Below are 18,922 nucleotides of genomic sequence, written 5' to 3' on the forward strand. Positions count from 1 at the left end.
TACATAAGATCCCCAATCAAGGGGAAAGAGCCAATGGGTGAATAAATTATGTCCTCAATAAAAATTATCACTCAAATCACTGTGGCAGTGATAACAATAAAGCAAAATGTCCTGTGTTATAAATAAAAGGAAAAATAAATGTCCCAGAGTAATCCACAATGAACTTGTGCATCCAAATAAAGGTGATCAAACATATGTGTCCCAAAGTGATCGACAATGACCTTGTGCATCAAAATAGAGATGTTAAAACACGATCCCACCGGCAGCTGAGCTCACGGAGCGCTTACCTTTCCAATATGTAAAATCAGCGTGTGGAAACTCGGATGGAGACTTTCAAAACTTCCCTCTACTCAGATGAGTTAATACGATCCTCTGTGATGTTGCTTGGAGAACGTCCGCCCTCACTGTGGGTGGTCCGGGGCTACACCAAAATGGAGGCTCCGTATACGGAGCGTGCACAGGCAATCAACGAGGTGTATAAAAAGGAGGAAAAGAAAGGGGGGACTCCAAATAGTGAAATACTTCTTGGCAAACAAAAATATTATTGGTCCAAATAGTAAAATGCTCAACAGGAGCTTTAAAAATCAAACGTAAAAACGGCAAGTATCGAATGTGCGGACGGGACTAAACGTCACTTCCGGTCACGTCTAAACAGGGCCTTACGCGTTGCGTCACGTGACTTCATCAGAGTCACGTGACGCGACGCAACGCGTAAGGCCCTGTTTAGACGTGACCGGAAGTGACGTTTAGTCCCGTCCGCACATTCGATACTTGCCGTTTTTACGTTTGATTTTTAAAGCTCCTGTTGAGCATTTTACTATTTGGACCAATAAAATTTTTGTTTGCCAAGAAGTATTTCACTATTTGGAGTCCCCCCTTTCTTTTCCTCCTTTTTATACACCTCGTTGATTGCCTGTGCACGCTCCGTATACGGAGCCTCCATTTTGGTGTAGCCCCGGACCACCCACAGTGAGGGCGGACGTTCTCCAAGCAACATCACAGAGGATCGTATTAACTCATCTGAGTAGAGGGAAGTTTTGAAAGTCTCCATCCGAGTTTCCACACGCTGATTTTACATATTGGAAAGGTAAGCGCTCCGTGAGCTCAGTTGCCGGTGGGATCGTGTTTTAACATCTCTATTTTGATGCACAAGGTCATTGTCGATCACTTTGGGACACATATGTTTGATCACCTTTATTTGGATGCACAAGTTCATTGTGGATTACTCTGGGACATTTATTTTTCCTTTTATTTATAACACAGGACATTTTGCTTTATTGTTATCACTGCCACAGTGATTTGAGTGATAATTTTTATTGAGGACATAATTTATTCACCCATTGGCTCTTTCCCCTTGATTGGGGATCTTATGTATATTCATTATTGTTTATTATTCACTATTCATCAATTTTTGCGCTCATCATTTCACCTTATTCAAATTATTCTTTGTCGTTAGTACATTTTAGATTCGAGCTGCATTTATTAATTTATTCACATCATTGTTTTATTATCTTTTCCTCACGGTGAGAGTATTGACCAGCGCTTTAGTTTTCCCCTTTACACACGTTTACCTCTATATTACCTATGCTTTCTTGTTTTATGCTTTTGTTTTTGTGTTTAGAATAATGTTGACCTATTAAAAACATGTAATAACTGCAAATTTACCTTTTCCTTTATGATGGTGTCTTTTGTAGAATTTGATGCATCTTCTGAATTCACGCTTTCCATTTTTCTGGAAAACATCAAAATATTTTTTATTCTTTCCTTACTAGCCGTGGTAAGAGAGACAGTAGCTCAATATTGCATTTATTAAAAAGCCACTCTTCGCCCACGTAAAAGCACCTAGTAATACATACATACATACATACATACATACATACATATACACGATCGGAACATTAGGAGGGAAAAAAAAAAAAAAACATACTTCCAATACACCCCGGTTTCCACCCATGGTGCCCAGGGTGAGGGTGATTTCAGAGACTTTCCTGCGATATCCTTGGAAAGTTGAGAATTCCTATCCTGGTTTGACATCACAGTGCAGGAGGTGGGGGTTTAAAAAGATGAGAAGAACCTCGCATGGCAAATCTTTATCCCTTCGTTTTGGAATTTTGGGCAGTTTTTTTTTTTTTTTTTTTTGCTGTGTCCCAACTGGGACCTTTACCTTCACTTTCTGTGCCAAAAGAAGGGATGACGTAAAATTGTTGAAACTGAGGGAATCCCTGGTTGTTACCAGAGTCACCAGAACAGGTGTACCCATTGGAAGCATTTCTCCCTATTCCTGTTCTGCAGACAACCTAAAATTTGGGACTTTCTTTCGCTTACATGACAACTATAGTAATAATCAGGGCTGTGGAGTCGGTAGATAAATGTTCCGACTCCGACGTTTTATGTACCTCCGACTCCCCGACTCCGACTCCTCTGTATTAATATGCGAATGTATTTTATACATTCCTTGAGGGAAAGAAACGCAACCTACCACAGGACTACTGGCTGGGAAGCCAACAGTCTACTGTATTGCACAGTTTAAGCAAAAGACAAACACAATGAAAACAACGTTTTATTAATTTTTTTTTTATTAATCAATCAAGTGGCTGGATAGTAGCAGCAGGCATAAACATCAGAAACAGGATCTTTACCAGTTCAAAAATACAAGCCACATTATTTGGTTGTTTTAGAACAAAAACAAAGCTTATCTATAATGAACCAAAAACAAAATCTGTAAAACCTAGAAATGGTTTATATTAATCTTTAAATGTAGTTATAGGCTTAGCAAATGCAAATCAATTCAATGTAGAGTTCTAAGGAAGAGAATTGCCTCTGCCAGATCCTCTTTCATAGAGGCTCTTAAGTCAGACTTTATTATTTTTAGGGCTGAAAATAATCTTTCGACACTGACTTGGGTGGGTGGCATTGCAGTAACTATTCTGGCCACATCACTAACGATCTCTGGATAAACAAGGATGGCTTCTTCAACAGTAAGTTTTGATGAGCGATCATACTTTTCAACTTCTTTTAGTGCTTTATAAAACTCCTGTTGGAATTTTTTTATTTGGACACTTACTGGTTCTCTAACGCTTATGCGACGTCTTTTTCCTTTAGCAACTTCCATTTTGTCTAAGAAGGAATCAAAGTCTAATTCTTCGTTTGAAGAAGATGATCCGGAGTTACCACTATTGCTTAAAAGAACTTCATCCTGTGGAGGTATTTCAGGTCGTAATCCCTTCATGCGAACTGCTACATCATAGAGGGCCTTTTTCCCAGTAGCAGTCTGTTCACTGTTCAACAAAAGTCGGCTCATTGGGTCGACATAAATAGCCGCTAACAAGATTTCATTTTCCAGCAAAAGACGCTCTCTTTTCACCATTGAAGATGCAATGCCCTCAGCTATTAACCCTCCATTTTTGTTTAGGCGATATAACAGGCTCTTCCATTCCAAGAGGAATTTACCCGGGGTTAGATCGTCACATTGCAACCTCTTGGTGACAGTGAAGGGGTGAGAAAGAAGGTTCTCCAGCTCTTTTGTTTGTGTCCACTGGCTTTCAGTTAATGCAAGATTTTCATTGTCCATTTCTTCTATGAAGTCTTTAAGTTCAAGCAAACGCTTCACCATTAAATAAGTGCTTCCCCAGCGAGTTGTTTGATCCAAAATGGCTCCTTTTCCTGCACGTTTTTTCAAAATTACATCTGTTTTCGGGGCCCTGGCTGCAACAGTTACTTGCCGTAATTTGCCAATTAGTGTAGCTGCATGGCGATCTTTTAATCCATCTCTTATGGCAAGTTGCAGTGTATGAACAGCACATCGCATATGATGAATAGTAGTACTACCAAGCTTCAATGCTTCTTCAACAAAGTTGTCTAAAAAAATGTCAGCATTCTCTTCAGTTTCTAAACTTTCTCCAATACTTGCAGAGCTGTCTTCCTCTAACTCTAATATCTGTTTGTTACCTTCTTCATCTGCGTTCATCTTCTCAATTTTGCTCAACATGTTAGAAGCGTTATCTGTCACAACACATAAAATCTGTTCCTTTTTAATTTCAAAATCTTCTAGAACATCCTCCACTAACTTCTGAAGGTAATCACTGGTGTGATGTGCCCGAGTGTCCTTTAATCCGAGGGTCCGTGTTATTGTTTTGTTATTTTCATCCACAAATCTAACATTAATAGCAAAATAATTGACTCTGTGACGTGTGCATGCATCCATTTTAAGGAAGACAAAACGTCCTTTCAGAACTTTCTGTAGTTCTTCCTTTTTACATTTGGCCTCCTCAATTATACATTTCCTTATACTTTCTCTTTCCAGAGAAACACCAATTTTTTTGCCATTTCTCCATTTAGGCCTAAAAAGGCTGTCTGTGAAAAGAAGGATAGTGGTAAACTATTCTTTACTACCATTTCAATAATGTGGTGTTTGAATTTTTCTGGTGTCATCCTTATGGTAACTTTGTCAGATGTAAAGAATTTTCTTATTTGTGATTGTTCTTCTCCAGTAGATTTCTGAACGTTTTTTTGCTCATAAACAGTAGACTTTGTCGTGTTTGTTGTTAGCAGTCTTTTTGCCATTGTTTAGGAGGCCTCTTTCCCTAAAATATAAAATATGTTATTAAAAATTTAATTATATGCCAGTTAGTATATCAACATACACAGTCTTGTAAGTTGTACGTACATGGCTTTACAAACAAATAAGCTATATATCCCAGCACTAAATCTAGACATGATTTGTCCTACACAGAAAAACATGCACAGACATGTACTGTACACACACACAACACAGAGCCTACATTTTAGTACTCAGAGCATATAAGCAATCTGCACTATACATAAACAAACATTCATACATTCCTGCACCACACTTACAAACCTAGGATAGACAGTTTCTTCTAGAAACATGTACACGTCTTCCCTCATACAGACAAGCAGGCATGCAGGTTTTAAAATAAATATAAAACACTTACAGTTGAATCCAATAAGCTGTTCCACCAAGTTCTTCTAAGCTCTTCTAGCAGAGAGGTAGTTGGGCGGCTGCTTTCTCCTTTGTGTGCTTATCTGCTGCTGAAGATAGGGCAGTGGCAGGATCCAGGAAGGGGCATTTATTCTAAAACATGATTTTCCTAGGAGAATCCCATAGTCATGTTTAAAGTTTAAGCGAACAATCGGAGTTTACAAGTTTTTATAGCCTTAGCTGAATGACAGCAGTTTTTCCAATGGTTTACAGCTTCAGTCTTGAACTATTGGCCCTCCATTGCCTTCACTTATACAAGTGTCTCACTCTCTAGTCCTGCAAAAAACATATTTATTTAATCCCTTATCAGTGAGAGGCTAGGTTACACATGGACGCTGCGTTCCCTGTAAAAGCAGAACACAACACTATGGAAAGTATAAGTATTGCAGCTCCTAATTGTGCGTTGCGTGCCATATAGTGAAGCACATGAAAAGCATGCTTCTTCACGGTCACTTAACATGTTCGTTTTGCGGTTACGTGAGGCACTGCATGCATTGGTCTTTATTCTTACAGTAGAGAAGTCATTAATTATAACTTTTTGTGAATTGGGACATTTAAACTTGCTTTTTTTTTTTTATTCCAATCTAAATTTAGTAGGAGTTGGAGTCGGAGTCGGTGCATTGTTTGCCGACTCCGACTCCAGGTACCCAAAATTTCCCCCGACTCCGACTCCTCGACTCCGACTCCACAGCCCTGGTAATAATCATGACAAATACTTATAAAGGGATAATCTTCCTAATGGGGACACAGATAGCAATAAAAACCTGACAGGTGTTCAAATCTCTATCCACTCATTGAGCATTAGTTATACTTTACTCTCTAAAAAAAAGGACTTCCTACAGTATGACAGTTGTCTGTCAATTTTCATGTATGGCCCATTGTCAATGACCACAAACTTGCAATCATTTAGGGACATTCCTGACCATGCAATAATTTTTCAATTGTAATACTAGACATTATAATGCTGGATTAAAAGTAATATGACAGGAAAAAAATGCTTTGCAACTTTGATCCTGACAGCTGTGGCCACTAAATGTCTACAGCTCAGCTTAAAGGGGTTGTAAAGGTACATGTTTTTTCACCTTAATGTATTCTATGCATTAAGGTGAAAAAACAACCGAGGATTAGTGGCCCCCCAGCCCCCACCTGACCCCCTCGAAAGTCCCGCACCGTGAACGCCCTGGCTTCTTGGCTCATTCATTGGTTGATTGATAGCAGTGCAACCATTGGTTCCCGCTGCTGTCAATCAAATCAATGACAAGGCGCGCCAGGGGTGGGGCCGAGTGATCCAGTCGGCGGCTATAGCCGCCGGCTGTATCACGGGAGCATGCTCACAATCTAACCCCCATGGGAGAGAGAGCTTCCTATGAAGGGGGTTAGCTGATGCAGGGAAGATCTGTGACAGCCGGAGGACCCCAGAAGACCCAGGTCGGGGCCACTCTGTGCAAAACAAGCTGCACAGTGGAAGGTAAGTATGACATGTTTTTTTTTTTTTTTTTTTAAACAACAAACGGGAACTTTTAGTGTCCCTTTAAGTATAAAACGGTCACTTTACACCAATGCATTGTGGCAATACACACGTTCAATGTACAGTATTCCAGTTAATGCAATGCATTAAAGTGATTGTAAACCCTTTGTAAAGCAACCTATTCAGTTTAACATAGAAATGAAATTATATACATATACACACACATACATACATACATATCCCCCTCGGGAGAGAGCTTCCCAGAGGGGGGTTATCTGAGGCGGGAGGAGTCGAGAGAGCCGCCGAGGAAGCCCAGAAAACGGCGTTCGGGCCACAGTATGATATGTTTTTTTTTCTTCTTTTAAATAACAAATGGACCTATAGTACCACTTTAACAAGCTGAAGTTAGAAGCCAACTGGCTACCATACAAAGCTTCACCAGATTTTGTACTCCCCAGTTTTAGTAAAATCAACCCCTCAGTCACAATACTCAGCTGACAACCTATCTACATATGTTGATACACTATCTTGATGCATAGTACATGATGTCCTGTGACTGCGTGCATTGCAGGCTAATGCTTTGAATGAATGATTATTTCTTAAGCTTAATTTTCTGCTCATCCAACATGCTTAAAAGGAGTTGTAAAGGAAAACATTGTTTTGCCTAAAATTAATGTCTGCAAGGTAGACAGACAGAATAGTGTAAAGATTCTGTTAAAGCGGATGTTCGCTCAAAAAAAAATATTAAAAGCCAGCAGCTACAAATACTGCAGCTGCTGACTTTTAATATTAGGACACTCACCTGTCCTGGAGTCCAGCGGCGTCTGCAGCAGAGGACGAGCGATCGCTCCGTTACCCTGCTGCTCCCCCCTCCATCCACGCTGAGGGAACCAGGAAGTGAAGCGCTCCGGCTTCACTGCCCGGTTCCCTACGGCGCATGCGCGAGTCGCGCTGCGCCCGCCGATTGGCTCCCACTGTGTGCTGGGAGCTGAGTGTTCCCAGCACACAACGAGGGGGGGGGGGGCGACGGGATGTGACGCAATGCCCGTCTTTTGCCCGTGAATGCCGGGCCGGAAGTGGGTGCAAATACCTGTCTTTAGACAGGTATCTGCACCCCCCTCCCCCCTGAAAGGTGTCAAATGTGACACCGGAGGGGGGGAGGGTGCCGATCAGCGCGACTTCACTTTAGGGTGGAGAACCGCTTTAAAAAACGAGTAAATACCTATTAAATTCCTTCATCTATATCACCTCTGGCGTTCTAGTTTCTGTTCTCTCATTCACTTCCTGGTTTGCGGCGCTCATTTATGCAAGAACTACATTTCCCAGTATGCATTGCGGCAAGCCCAGTAATTCACACCTCCTTGAAGTCTCTAACACATAGAGAGCGTCCTGCCCCACAGATGTAGTTCCCAGGAGGGGGCGAGCACGTTACTGACCACCGCAGTAAAGCCTCCCTTCACGGTGGTCAGTAACAATCAGACAAGTGAACAGAACAGAGAAGAAATAGAGCAACTTCTGAGCAAAAACGAACAATGAGGAAGTGAAAAGAGGAATGTCTGCAGGTAAAGGTTGCTTATTACAGGGCTCGACAAATCCTGGTCGCCAGGGCGACTAGAAATAGCATCCCGGCGACTTAGCTTGGAAGGTGGGCAAAACATTTTTTTTTTTTTTTGTGAAGTCCCCAGCTCTTCCTTGTGTGAGCTGGCGCCATGTGGTGGTGGCCGTTGGTATTACAAGTTAAGCATTACAAGTTAAACAGCAATTCTAATGTCATTTTTCACTATTTCACTGCCATCTTCATCCCTTTAATTAGAACCCCCAAACATTATATATACTTTTTATCCTTACACCCTAGAGCAGGGATATGCAATTAGCGGACCTCCAGCTGTTGCAGAACTACAAATCCCATGAGGCATAGCAAGACTCAAGCATGACTCCCAGAGACAGAAGCATGATGGGACTTGTAGTTTTGCAACAGCTGGAGGTCCGCTAATTGCATATCCCTGCCCTAGAGAATAAAATGGCGATCGTTGCAACACTTTCTGTCACGCCGTATTTGCGCAGCGGTCTTACAAGCGCACTTTTTTGGGAAAAAAAAAAACTTTTTTTAATTAAAAAATAAGACAACAGTAAAGTTATCCCCATTTTTTTTAATATTATGAAAGATAATGTTACGCCGAGTAAATTCATACCCAACATGTCACGCTTCAAAATTGCGTCCGCTCGTGGAATGCCGACAAACTTTTACCCTTTAAAATCTTCATAGGCGACGTTTAAAAAAAATCTACAGGTTGCATGTTTTGAGTTACAGAGGAGGTCTAGGGCTAGAATTATCGCTCTCGCTCTACCAATCGCGGCGATACCTCACATGTGTGGTTTGAACACAGTTTACATATGCGGGCGCTGCTCATGTATGTGTTCGCTTCTGCGCGAAAGCTTGTCGGGACAAGGTGCGTTTTCTGGCTCCTAACTTTTTTAGCTGGCTCCTAGATTCCAAGCAAATTTGTCAAACCCTGGCTTATTATGAAATTAAAAAAAAAATTCCTTTACAACCCCTTTAAGGGTTAGTTCACTTTTACCAAAAAAACTGCCCACCAAGTGATATTTGTAGATAAAACAAACTGTACAGCTTTATCTAACATTATCTAAAGTGAAGTAATGCCCTTCCTATAGGTGTAGGCCATTTACGTACCTCATGAAGCCTAACTGGGAAACTTTTAGGATGTTGCTAAGAGAGGCCTAGCCGTTACTGCTCACCTCCATTATCACAGTAGGGAACTTTCAAACGCTGACCTAAGACCCCATTATACACTATACAACTTTTGTTGTCCGATTTCCTTTAGATTTACAAAAACCATCTGTGATGCTGAAGATGAGCTGTAACACTAGGCTTCCTAGACGTTTTCCAGCCAGGCTTCATGAGGTACATAAATGGCCTACACCTATAGCAAATGCATTATTTACCTTTGGCCAAAAGCAACTTGTTTTTATCTACAGAGGCCCCTTATCTGCATAGGCAGGTTTTTTATGCCTTTAAATTGACGAATTGTATGAAATCTGCAGTGATGTTCTATGACATAGTTGGTTAATTGTATTTATTGTATTGTGCTAGATCATATTTTGTTGCATTTTATTGATTATATGGGAGGCCCATGTGTGGTTCCTTGGGGAAAATAGAAGAGGACAACAATGTCACATTTTTAACTACACAGTGGGATTTGTTTTAGATTGGGGTGTCATTAAAGTAGAAGTTTAGCCTAAAACTAACTCCAAATCTACTGGCAGCTAAATCCCAAGACTCAATCTAACCCTGTAATGCAAAAATCGTCATACTTACTTTTCTGCAGCCGATCCGGTCTGGTCTCCAGCAGCCGAAATGGTCTGGTCTCCAGCAGCGGATGCTGCATAGAAGAGACAGCGGACAATGGCTAGGACGTGACACCCATAGAGTTACTATAGGGCTTCCGTTGTTGGCTGCTTCTCCTGTACCCACCTACACACAGAAGCCGCTGCCAACAGCTCCATGTTGGACCAGGCGGGCTGCAGAAAAAGTTTGTGTAGCGATTTTTGCATTAGTTCGTTTTTGGCTTCTACTTTAAAAGAGGAAGTAAACCGCGCAAAAGTTTCAATTAAAAAAATAAAGTAAAAGGCATAATGTGCTAGTATGCATGCACATTATGAAATACTTTCTTTAAAGGGGTGTTCCAGTCATTTTTAATGTTTATTAAAAGTCAGCAGCTACAAAAAGTGTAGCTGCTGGCTTTTAATAAACATACACTCACCTGCTCCACTTTCCAGCGACGCGCCGGCCAGGGCTCCTCTCCACCCGGCGTCTTCATTCTAAATGTGGGCACCCGGCCGTGACAGCTTTCGGCTTCACGGCCGGGCACCCACTGTGCATGCGCGAGCGGCGCTGCACCATCCAATTGGACAGGCGATCGCCTGGGACCTGTCATGTGTCCTAGGCGATCGCCTACAGGGAGGGGCTGCCAAAAGGCGATATGACTATTCGCCTTAGCAGTCCCTCGGCGGAAGGAGGAAGTGGGACAGGAAGTCCCACTCCTCCTGAAGCCCCTACTCCCCCCCCCCCCCCCCAAAAAAAATTACATGCCAAAATGTGGCATGTAAGGGGGCGAGGAGTGGATTAAGCGGAAGTTCCACTTTTGGGTGGAACTCCGCTTTAAAATGAAGCCCTGCACTGCCACGCTGTGAGCTCTGACAGACGCTACTATCTTCACCCGGTCTTCCTTCGGGTTTGCATCCTTGAGCCGTCTGATTGGCCTCACCGTGATTATGCCACGGAGCTCTGAAGGGATGGCATGGGTATACCATCCCTATAGAGCAAATGCGCAGGTGACCTCACTGGCTGCATGAAGTGTGAATATCTCTTAAGCCGTGAAGGTTTAGGAGATATTCATAGTACTTACAGGTATCGATCCCTTATTACCATTTCTTGTTTCTATTCAAATCCTCCCTTACACTACTTTAAATAGAACCAGTGTGGCACAGAATAGGCTGTTCTGGCTCAGGGCCCGGTCACATTAGCCCACAGTCCAAAAAATGCTGCTGCCAGCACACTAAACTAGTATGGTGGCACCAGCATTTTGAGCTGCAGAGTGGTGCAGTGTGGTATAACGTACGTTCTATTTTTTTTTTTTAACGGAACTTTATATGACGGGTACAAAGTGACCCTTCATTCATGGCACTGATCAGCAGCACAGTGAAATGACCTTGCTGTGCATTAACCTGCAGTACCATCCAGAGAGGTGCAATCTTATTACAAACATGTTGCATAATCTCACACAGCTCACGGTATTCTGGTGTAAACATGACACACAGAAAACTTATTTTGCATGTGTCATTGCAGTTACCTGCGTTTATCCATGAAGAAAAAACACAGGAAACGGCACTTAGTGCCAATGAGCCCTTTGACTCAAATTGGATGTAAACCCTCACATATACCCAGTGAAGTGACTGGCCTCAGGTGATACACAGAGATGAAACAAATCTCCCTACATAAGTTATAACTATTTACAACCATCTTTCCTACAACCATTCAAAATGCAGAATTTACACAGGATCTCTCAGCTCTAAAAAGCAGGGGGAAGAAAGCTGAAGTTCCAACAGTGAGGAAAGCTCTGAGAGCTGATTGGAGGGAAGGGACACATCCCCTTTCAATCAGGACACAGGAACAGAGCTGAGGCTGTCAATCTGCTGGAGGTCCCTCCCCTGTCACCATTTTTCTCTTGGTGTTGTTAGGGCTGGGCTTAGCCCCTCCCTCTCTGAGCTGGCCGCGTTTAGCTGTCAGCCAGCTCCTATCTCTTCCTGTTGAGGATATCCTGCTTGTCAGTCTTGCCTACTTAGGGCTCTTTCACACGTCCGTTCCGTTCGTCCGTTTTTTGGACGTCCGTTAACGGACCGCAATGCTTCCCTATGGGCTAGCGTCCGTTAGCGGATGAGCATCCGCTAACGTCCGTTAGCATCCGTCTGCGTTAAGGACGGAAGAAAACCCTATTTTTCTTCCGTCAAAAAAACTGGATGGACGAAAAACGGACGTTAGCGGATGATCCGTTTACCATCCGATCCGCTAACATCCGTTTTTCATCAAAATATGTAAAAAGCCCCCAAAATAAATAAAAAAAAAAAAAAATAAAAAAAACGGATGGAAAACTGATGGAAAGACGGATCAACTGATGAAAAAAAAAACGGATCTAAAAAACTGAGCCGACGTGTGAAAGAGCCCTTAAACCATCCAGCCCAGATGATCTCTGCCTTCGCCTTGGTCAACATCACAGAGACTCTCCTGCATTCCTGTGAAAGACTTGCTTGGCTGACATTCCTTCTGGCTCCAGATCCTGATTGCTGTTTCACTACGCTGATTCCTGGCTTCCTGACTTGTCTGACTATCCATTCCGATTACCAAACTTTGGCTATGTTTTGACTACGTTTGTTCTATTTACTTTAATTATTAAACAAGTGTGATTTAACTGTACTTCTGTCTCGGTCTGATTCATGTTTTCTGACAAGTGTCAGGAAAACGTGTCAGAAGTGATTCATGCTGATAGCAGAGGAATGAAGCAGCAGCAGACAGAAAGGTCACTTTGGTTACACCCACTGTAACCGTTTCACTGCCAGAGCGGTTTCTGATGTTTTTGCACACATAAAAATAAATGTAGACCTGAAGATTACATAAAGCCTGCATTAAATACTTTTTAAAAGCAGACACCCTAGAATAAAATACTGGTAGCTCCAATTTTTTTTTTTTTATGTCAAATCATATTACCACAAAGGTAAAATATAAAAGATGCGGTTGCACTGGGAAAATAGATATCCAAAATATCAAACCTTAACCTCTTTGTGCCGGCGCCTCCTGGTTTATGATGCCGGGAGCGGCTTAACCGTGATTGGCGGTCACGTGGTCCGAAAACTTTTGGTAAAGCGACGGTAACTGTGCTGGGAGCACGCGCATTCTCGACACAGCTATGTGTAAACACAGTTGAGGGCAAATAATGCCAACCTGTTCCCCCTTCGCACTAAAAACCAAGTGCCGAGAGACTGCATATTTGTGTACAGTTGGCACAAAGGGGTTACATTTGCGTGCACCAGTGAAATGGGAACAGACTTCAATACCCTATATTTTCTATAGGCGATGTGTCAAAAGCCCCCTATGAATCATCAGTTAAAACCGCATTCACACCTAGGCGTTTTTACGCCTGTAGCGCTACGCCGCTGCCGCCAGAGGGCTGAAAACAGATGTCCCTCTATGGAGATGGTTCACATCTCCACGCCGGACGCCTGCCGCGTGAAAAAAGGTCCCGGACCTTTTTTTCAGGCGTCTTCGAGCGTTCGGCTAGGAGATGGGAATCATCTCCATAGAGGTGGTCATCTTGGGACACATCTAGGCGGACAATACCGGCGTTTTGTCGCCGCAAATCGCGGTACAAAACGCCGCTATTTCTACCGCGATTTGCGGCGACAAAACGCCACGATTTCGTCCGCCTAGATGTGAATGCAGCCTAAGTGCTACAAAGGAGGTCTTGTGCTACAATCATTACTCTTACTCCAGCGTGTGCAGCGATATGTAACGTCTATTGCAATCAATGTTTTCACATGTAGTTGCCCCCAGGACATGCGTTTATGTTCATACGTGCGTATATGTGGTGGTGGGATTTTATGTGCTTGGATGTTTCAATTTTTTTTGCAAAATAAATTAATAAATTATTAATATTTGTTTTATGCAACTCCCCCCCCCCCCCCCCCCCAATCACAGGAGTCTGCCGGTCAGTTTTGCACACAATCCCAGTGGCTGCAGCCCCCGGATTGTGCAAACTCCCCCCCTCCCCCCCGTCGGGTCCGTACTTCGTACTTCTCTTTTATTAGTGCTGGATAGAGAAGATGAATTGTAACACCAGATGATGGAGATTTCCGGCGGACCAGATGGTCCACGGAGTTTCTATGATCATTCGGAGGCCGGGCGTGACGTTATGACGTCACGCCCGGCCCCTGCATTTGAAAAACTGTCACTGCCTCGGCTGGGATCTTCCTCTCCACCCCCCCCCCCATTGACCTAAATTGATAAAGAAATTTGATCTTTTACATTTTGTTATTGAATGTTTTACAGCAGAAAGGAAAACATAAATAAAAAATTATACATTATTATTATTATTATTATTTATTTATTTTCATCGCCGGTCAAAATAAAAACCACAGGTGATCAAATACCACCAAAGGAAAGATCTATTTGTGGGAAAAAAATACATTACATTTTATTTGGGTACAGCGTCACACGACGGCGCAATTGTCAGATAAAGTTATGCAGTGCCGTATCGCAAAATATGGTCTGGTCATTAAGGGGGGTAAAACCTTCCGGGGGTGAAGTTGTTAAACTGAAGAGTGCAACATCTGGTGCAGCTGCACATGGTAGCCAATCAGCTTCTAACTTCAGCTTGTTCAATTAAGCTTTGACGATAAAACCTGGAAGCCGATTGGTTCCCATTCTCCGCTTTTAGTAAATCCTCCTAGTCTCATTCTGTACTAAGCGAAAGTAAAATTCCTTTCCAGGCACGTCCCATTCTAGCTAAATCCGAACCTCCACTACGTCCAGCACTGCACGTTGGGCACAGAGAGCGCACAGCTCAGAGGAAGCCGAGCCTTCCACACACAGACCGGTGAAATCTGGCACCTCTCCCAGGCACTGCCCGCCCCCCTCCTGGCCTACCTGTACAGCGAGAACAGCACAACGATACACAAGTCAAGCGATCAGAGGACACATGCAAGCGCTACAACACGCCTACCTACAGGCCACACCCCGTCACCACAATACCCGCCCCTTCGCCAATCAGCGCGGAACCTCTGAGAGAGCCAAGCCTCGTTTCGAAGAGAACTCAGCCAATAGTCTTCTGTACAGGACTGTGAAATGACATGTAAACGAGGCGTGACTCGCAAATGCCTCATTTTTTAACCCTGTCAGGGCTGGAAAGGTTTAGAACAAGCGGAATGTGTGAGAATGACTGAAAGTCTGTGTGTGCCATTCATTAGAAATGTAGGGACGTGATGTTCAAAGATTAGCAGCTCTGTGTGGGCTAATTAAAACGACTTGTGCACGTTCTGTTAGCCTCGGTGTGTTTTACCACATAGGGGACCTTTAATTCTAAGCGATGTTCTGTAGGGAAGGTTTTAGGGAGGGCACACTTCCGGTCCCGGTGTTTCCAGCATGAAGAAGGAGCAAGTGGTGAACTGCCAGTTTTCTGTGTGGTATCCCAGGTTTAAGCGGCTCAGTATTAGGAGGTGAGGAGATGGTTCGTGGTTCAGCCTGGAGGAGAAGGAGCATTGCTTTTATTTAGGAGGTGGAGTGCAATATAACCCACTGCTCACTTTCACTACCCCCCTCCTCCTTCAGTCATATCTAGACCAGTATTATGTTATGGAAATAAGAGAGGGGGAAATGTTCTTTAGTAAAGCAGAGCTGACAACACTACATGGCATTTTAGTGCAGTAAAAGAAGAGGTGTCATCTCATCACAGGAAGTTGGGAGGTTGGACTTAAAGTGGAACTCCACCGAAAAGGGGATGCTCTGCTTGTTCGCACCCTCCTCCCCCTCCACATTTGGGACATTTTTGGGGGGAGCGGGATACCTTTCAAAACGCACAGTGATCTATGAAATCCCCCCTGCCTTCTGGGAGACTCGCATGTCCCAGAAGACAGTGGGACTATTCAGAAAGTGCATTGCGTCAGGAAACGGGCTGTCAACCTGTAATGCCTCGACAAGAAAAAAAACAACGTTTTTCTTGACGGGATTCTTCTCAAGCCTGCCTTGCATACACACGTTCTGGCCAAATACCGCCCGTCCAAAGCGCGTTGACGTACACAACGTACAACGGGACTATAAAGGGGAAGTTCCATTCAAACGGCGCCACCCTTTGGGCTGCTTTTGCTGATCCTTGTGTTAGTAAAAGTTTGGTGAGAGACGATTCACGCTTTTCAGTCTTTGTGCTTTTCAGTCTGTTACAGCGTGACGAATGTGCTATCTCCATTACCAATGCTAGTTTAACCAGAACGGGCGCTCCCGTCTCATACTTGATTCTGAGCATGCGCGTTCCCCCCCCCCCCCTCGGGAAAGCATACACACGACCGGTTTTCCCGATGGAAAAAAGTCAGCCGGGAAGCCCGGCAGGAAAAAATAAGTTCTTTTATTTCTTCCCTGCAGTTTTCCTGTCAGGAAAACTGCGATGGAGCATACACACGTCCGGGATTCCCAGACAAAAGCTCTCATGATAGTTTTCCTGCCGGGAAAACCGGTCACGCGTACGAGGCATTAGGTTTCCTTTAGTGAAGATGCCGACGCCTGCACCCAAATCCTACTGACGAATCGGCTCAGGGTGCCGACATCGCGTGATACCTGGACAGATAAGTGTCCTTATATTAAAAGTCAGCAGCTGCAGTATTTCTACCTGCTGACTTTAAATTTTTTAGAACTGTTTTAATAGGAATGTCCCATGTGCAGAGCTGGGTTTCTGTGTCTTGTCATGCAGCCTGGATGTCTTTAGTGAAGCTGATCTCTTTGTTCTAGTTTGGATAAAGAGGGGAATGGTTAGCGCTGTTATTGCTGTCTGTGCCCAAATCTAGGAGATTTCCTATTACTTCCTGTGAGGACAGACGATCACAGTAAAAATCTCAGACAGAGTTTGTTTTTGAAGAGTGGGGGAGGGTTAGCACTACCGATGATATTTTAATTGCTGTCCCGCTGGCAGCTGATCACTGTATTTCTTGTCCTGGGTTCAAATCTCCCCAGTCGCAGACCAAGATAAAAATGTGACAGCAATGTCATCACACGCCAGCGCATAAAGATGTGCTGGCGTGCTTCCGTGATGTGCTGGCGAATATATGTGCATTTGATCAGTAACTCTTCTCCACTCTGTTAACAAAGGGCATGGGTTAGGCTTTATAAACACATTTGATTTGTGTCTGCGTAAGGAGCGTTTAAAGGGTTAGTTCACTTTTCTTTTTTCTAAAATGGTAAACAAACACTTTACCCTCCCCCTGATCCGATTGTACTCTTACAGTATGTGGGTGATGAACTGTCAGTGCCAGTGTAGGAGTCCAGGGATTTGAAGTTCCAGGTAATCTAAATTGCCCCTAGCATGTGTATGTGTGAGTTAGGACCCTTTCACACTGGGGAGGGAGCAGCGTCAGCGTTATAACACCGCTATTTTTAGCTGCGCTTTTTACCGCCCAGTGGTGGTTTTACCCCCCGCTAGCGGCCGAGAAAGGGCTAAAAAGCGCCTCTTCAGAGGTACATTGCCGGCGGTATAGCCACGGTGCCCCATTGACTTCAATGGGCAGGAGCGATCGAGGAGGGGTATGGAGGATCTGATTCAGAACAGAAAGATGCATGTGGAGTCGGTGCAGCTAGGTTCCTCTGGTAGAAGAGACTGATAAGCTTTAAAAGCGATTCACACATTTGTGCAGATTGAGGATTCACAGCCATTCCTGTAATGCCACGTACACACCATCACTTTATGTGATGAAAAAAAACGACGTTTTTAAAAACGTCACTTTAAATGACCGTGTGTGGGGGAAAACGTCGTTTTATGTCTTGTGAAAAACTACAAAAAAAAATTGAAGCATGCTTTAATTTTATGTGTCGTTTTTCAAAACGTCGTTTTTTTACTTCACAGAAATTGACCGTGTGTAGCAAAAAACAACGTTTAAAACAACGTTTTTACACCCGCGCATGCCCAGAAGCTAGTTATGAAGCGAGCTTCAATGGAAAAAAGTGGTGAACGTAACCTCGCTTTGCTAGAGCATTGTGAAAAAACGATGGTGTGTAGGCAACTTCGTCTTTGAAAATTGAAGTTTCAAAAATGTTGTTTTTTACTTCACAGAAAATTACGTTTTTTTTCATCACATAAAGTGATGGTGTGTATGCAGCATTAGTCCAGGATAGAATGTATAGAGGTTTGCAGGAACATAAGCGTTTAACTTTTCCTATACATAAGTACACTACTAAACTCAAAGGGATAGGAATTGCTTTGGGACTTTACATGAAGCACACAATAAATTATAATGTGTGCCTCCATCCCTAAATCAAAGGGATATAGAAAGGACTTGGGACTTTGAGTGAGGCAAGAAACAACTGATAAGGTAGTACATGTATAATAACTTCGCACTTCAGAACTTAAAGGAGAAGTACAGCTAATGCTTATTTGGTTGTACGTCTCCTGTGGATCACAAGGTCACAAGCGTGTAAATTATACTCGTAAAGTCTGCTGATGTCACAGAGCCGGTCCAGGCTTGAGAAATCGTGACCATATGACCAGGATCCGCCCAGATCCCTGGACCAGCAACCGGCTCAGCTTCTCAGCGAGCCACTAAGAGCTTGAGTCGGCCGCTCCCATCCCCTCCACAGCCCAGCGCTCCAGTGAGCGTGGGGGGGGGGGGCAGAGCAGGGAGCTGGTGACTGACAGTCCTTAGCTTAGTTCTCATAGCTTAGTGAGCAAAGAGCTATCTGTGGTGTTCGATCGCTCGGTTCTATGTTAAAGCCAGATGCCGCATCGGACCGATGCTGCATCCACCTAGGAAAGTATGATTCTCTAAAAAAAAAAAAAAAAAAAAATACAATGCTTCTCTTTTAACATTTATAGTAAAATATCTATTTACAATAATAAATCCCAGAGGATTTCCTGTTTTTTTATTTTTTTCCCCTGTACAGTTATGTGCACTATTGTAGTTTAAGAACTGGAGATCAGCTGAGGTGTATTTTTGTAATCCATAAACCACTGATTGCAGAGAAAAGAGCGAGATGGCCACATGTAGCTTATAATGCATTAATTTGATGTGCCTTTTCTTTTGTAAGGCCAGGGCGTGTGACTTTAATATAGCTATGCATCCCTAAGAGGACTGCTAAAAAAATTAAAAAAAAATAATTAAAAATAAAATTCTAATAAGTAAAA

The 18,922-nt window shown here is 43.2% G+C and overlaps 2 protein-coding genes across 8 annotated transcripts in view; one reads left to right on the plus strand and one right to left on the minus strand.

The window, feature by feature from the left end:
* Positions 1-14,787, minus strand: part of NUDT5 (nudix hydrolase 5) — a 34,669-nt gene extending 19,882 nt beyond the window's left edge. For 2 of the 6 annotated variants that reach the window (XR_005747893.1, XM_040343397.1), the window contains exons 1-2: positions 1,928-2,056; positions 1,666-1,732 (exon numbers count right to left, since the gene is read on the minus strand). Coding sequence is in view for 5 of the 6 variants with exons in the window: in XM_040343397.1 (XP_040199331.1) it covers positions 1,666-1,732; positions 1,928-2,034 (174 nt within the window). In the remaining variant the exon portion in view is untranslated. Of the gene's footprint in view, positions 1-1,665; positions 1,733-1,927; positions 2,057-4,955; positions 5,112-9,807; positions 9,913-14,688 lie in introns of those variants that run through there. The other 4 variants (XM_040343400.1, XM_040343398.1, XM_040343401.1 and 1 more) reach the window with 4 other exon arrangements.
* Positions 14,788-15,069: 282 nt separating this feature from the next.
* The window catches only part of CDC123 (cell division cycle 123), a 99,900-nt gene continuing 96,047 nt past the window's right edge, over positions 15,070-18,922 (plus strand). For both annotated transcript variants that reach the window (XM_040343395.1, XM_040343396.1), the window contains exon 1: positions 15,070-15,257. In XM_040343395.1, coding sequence (XP_040199329.1) covers positions 15,184-15,257 — 74 coding nt within the window. In that variant the 5' untranslated portion in view covers positions 15,070-15,183. The remainder of the gene's footprint in view (positions 15,258-18,922) is intronic.

Source organism: Rana temporaria, chromosome 3 (genome assembly GCF_905171775.1).
Source record: "Rana temporaria chromosome 3, aRanTem1.1, whole genome shotgun sequence".
Lineage (NCBI taxonomy): Eukaryota > Metazoa > Chordata > Amphibia > Anura > Ranidae > Rana > Rana temporaria.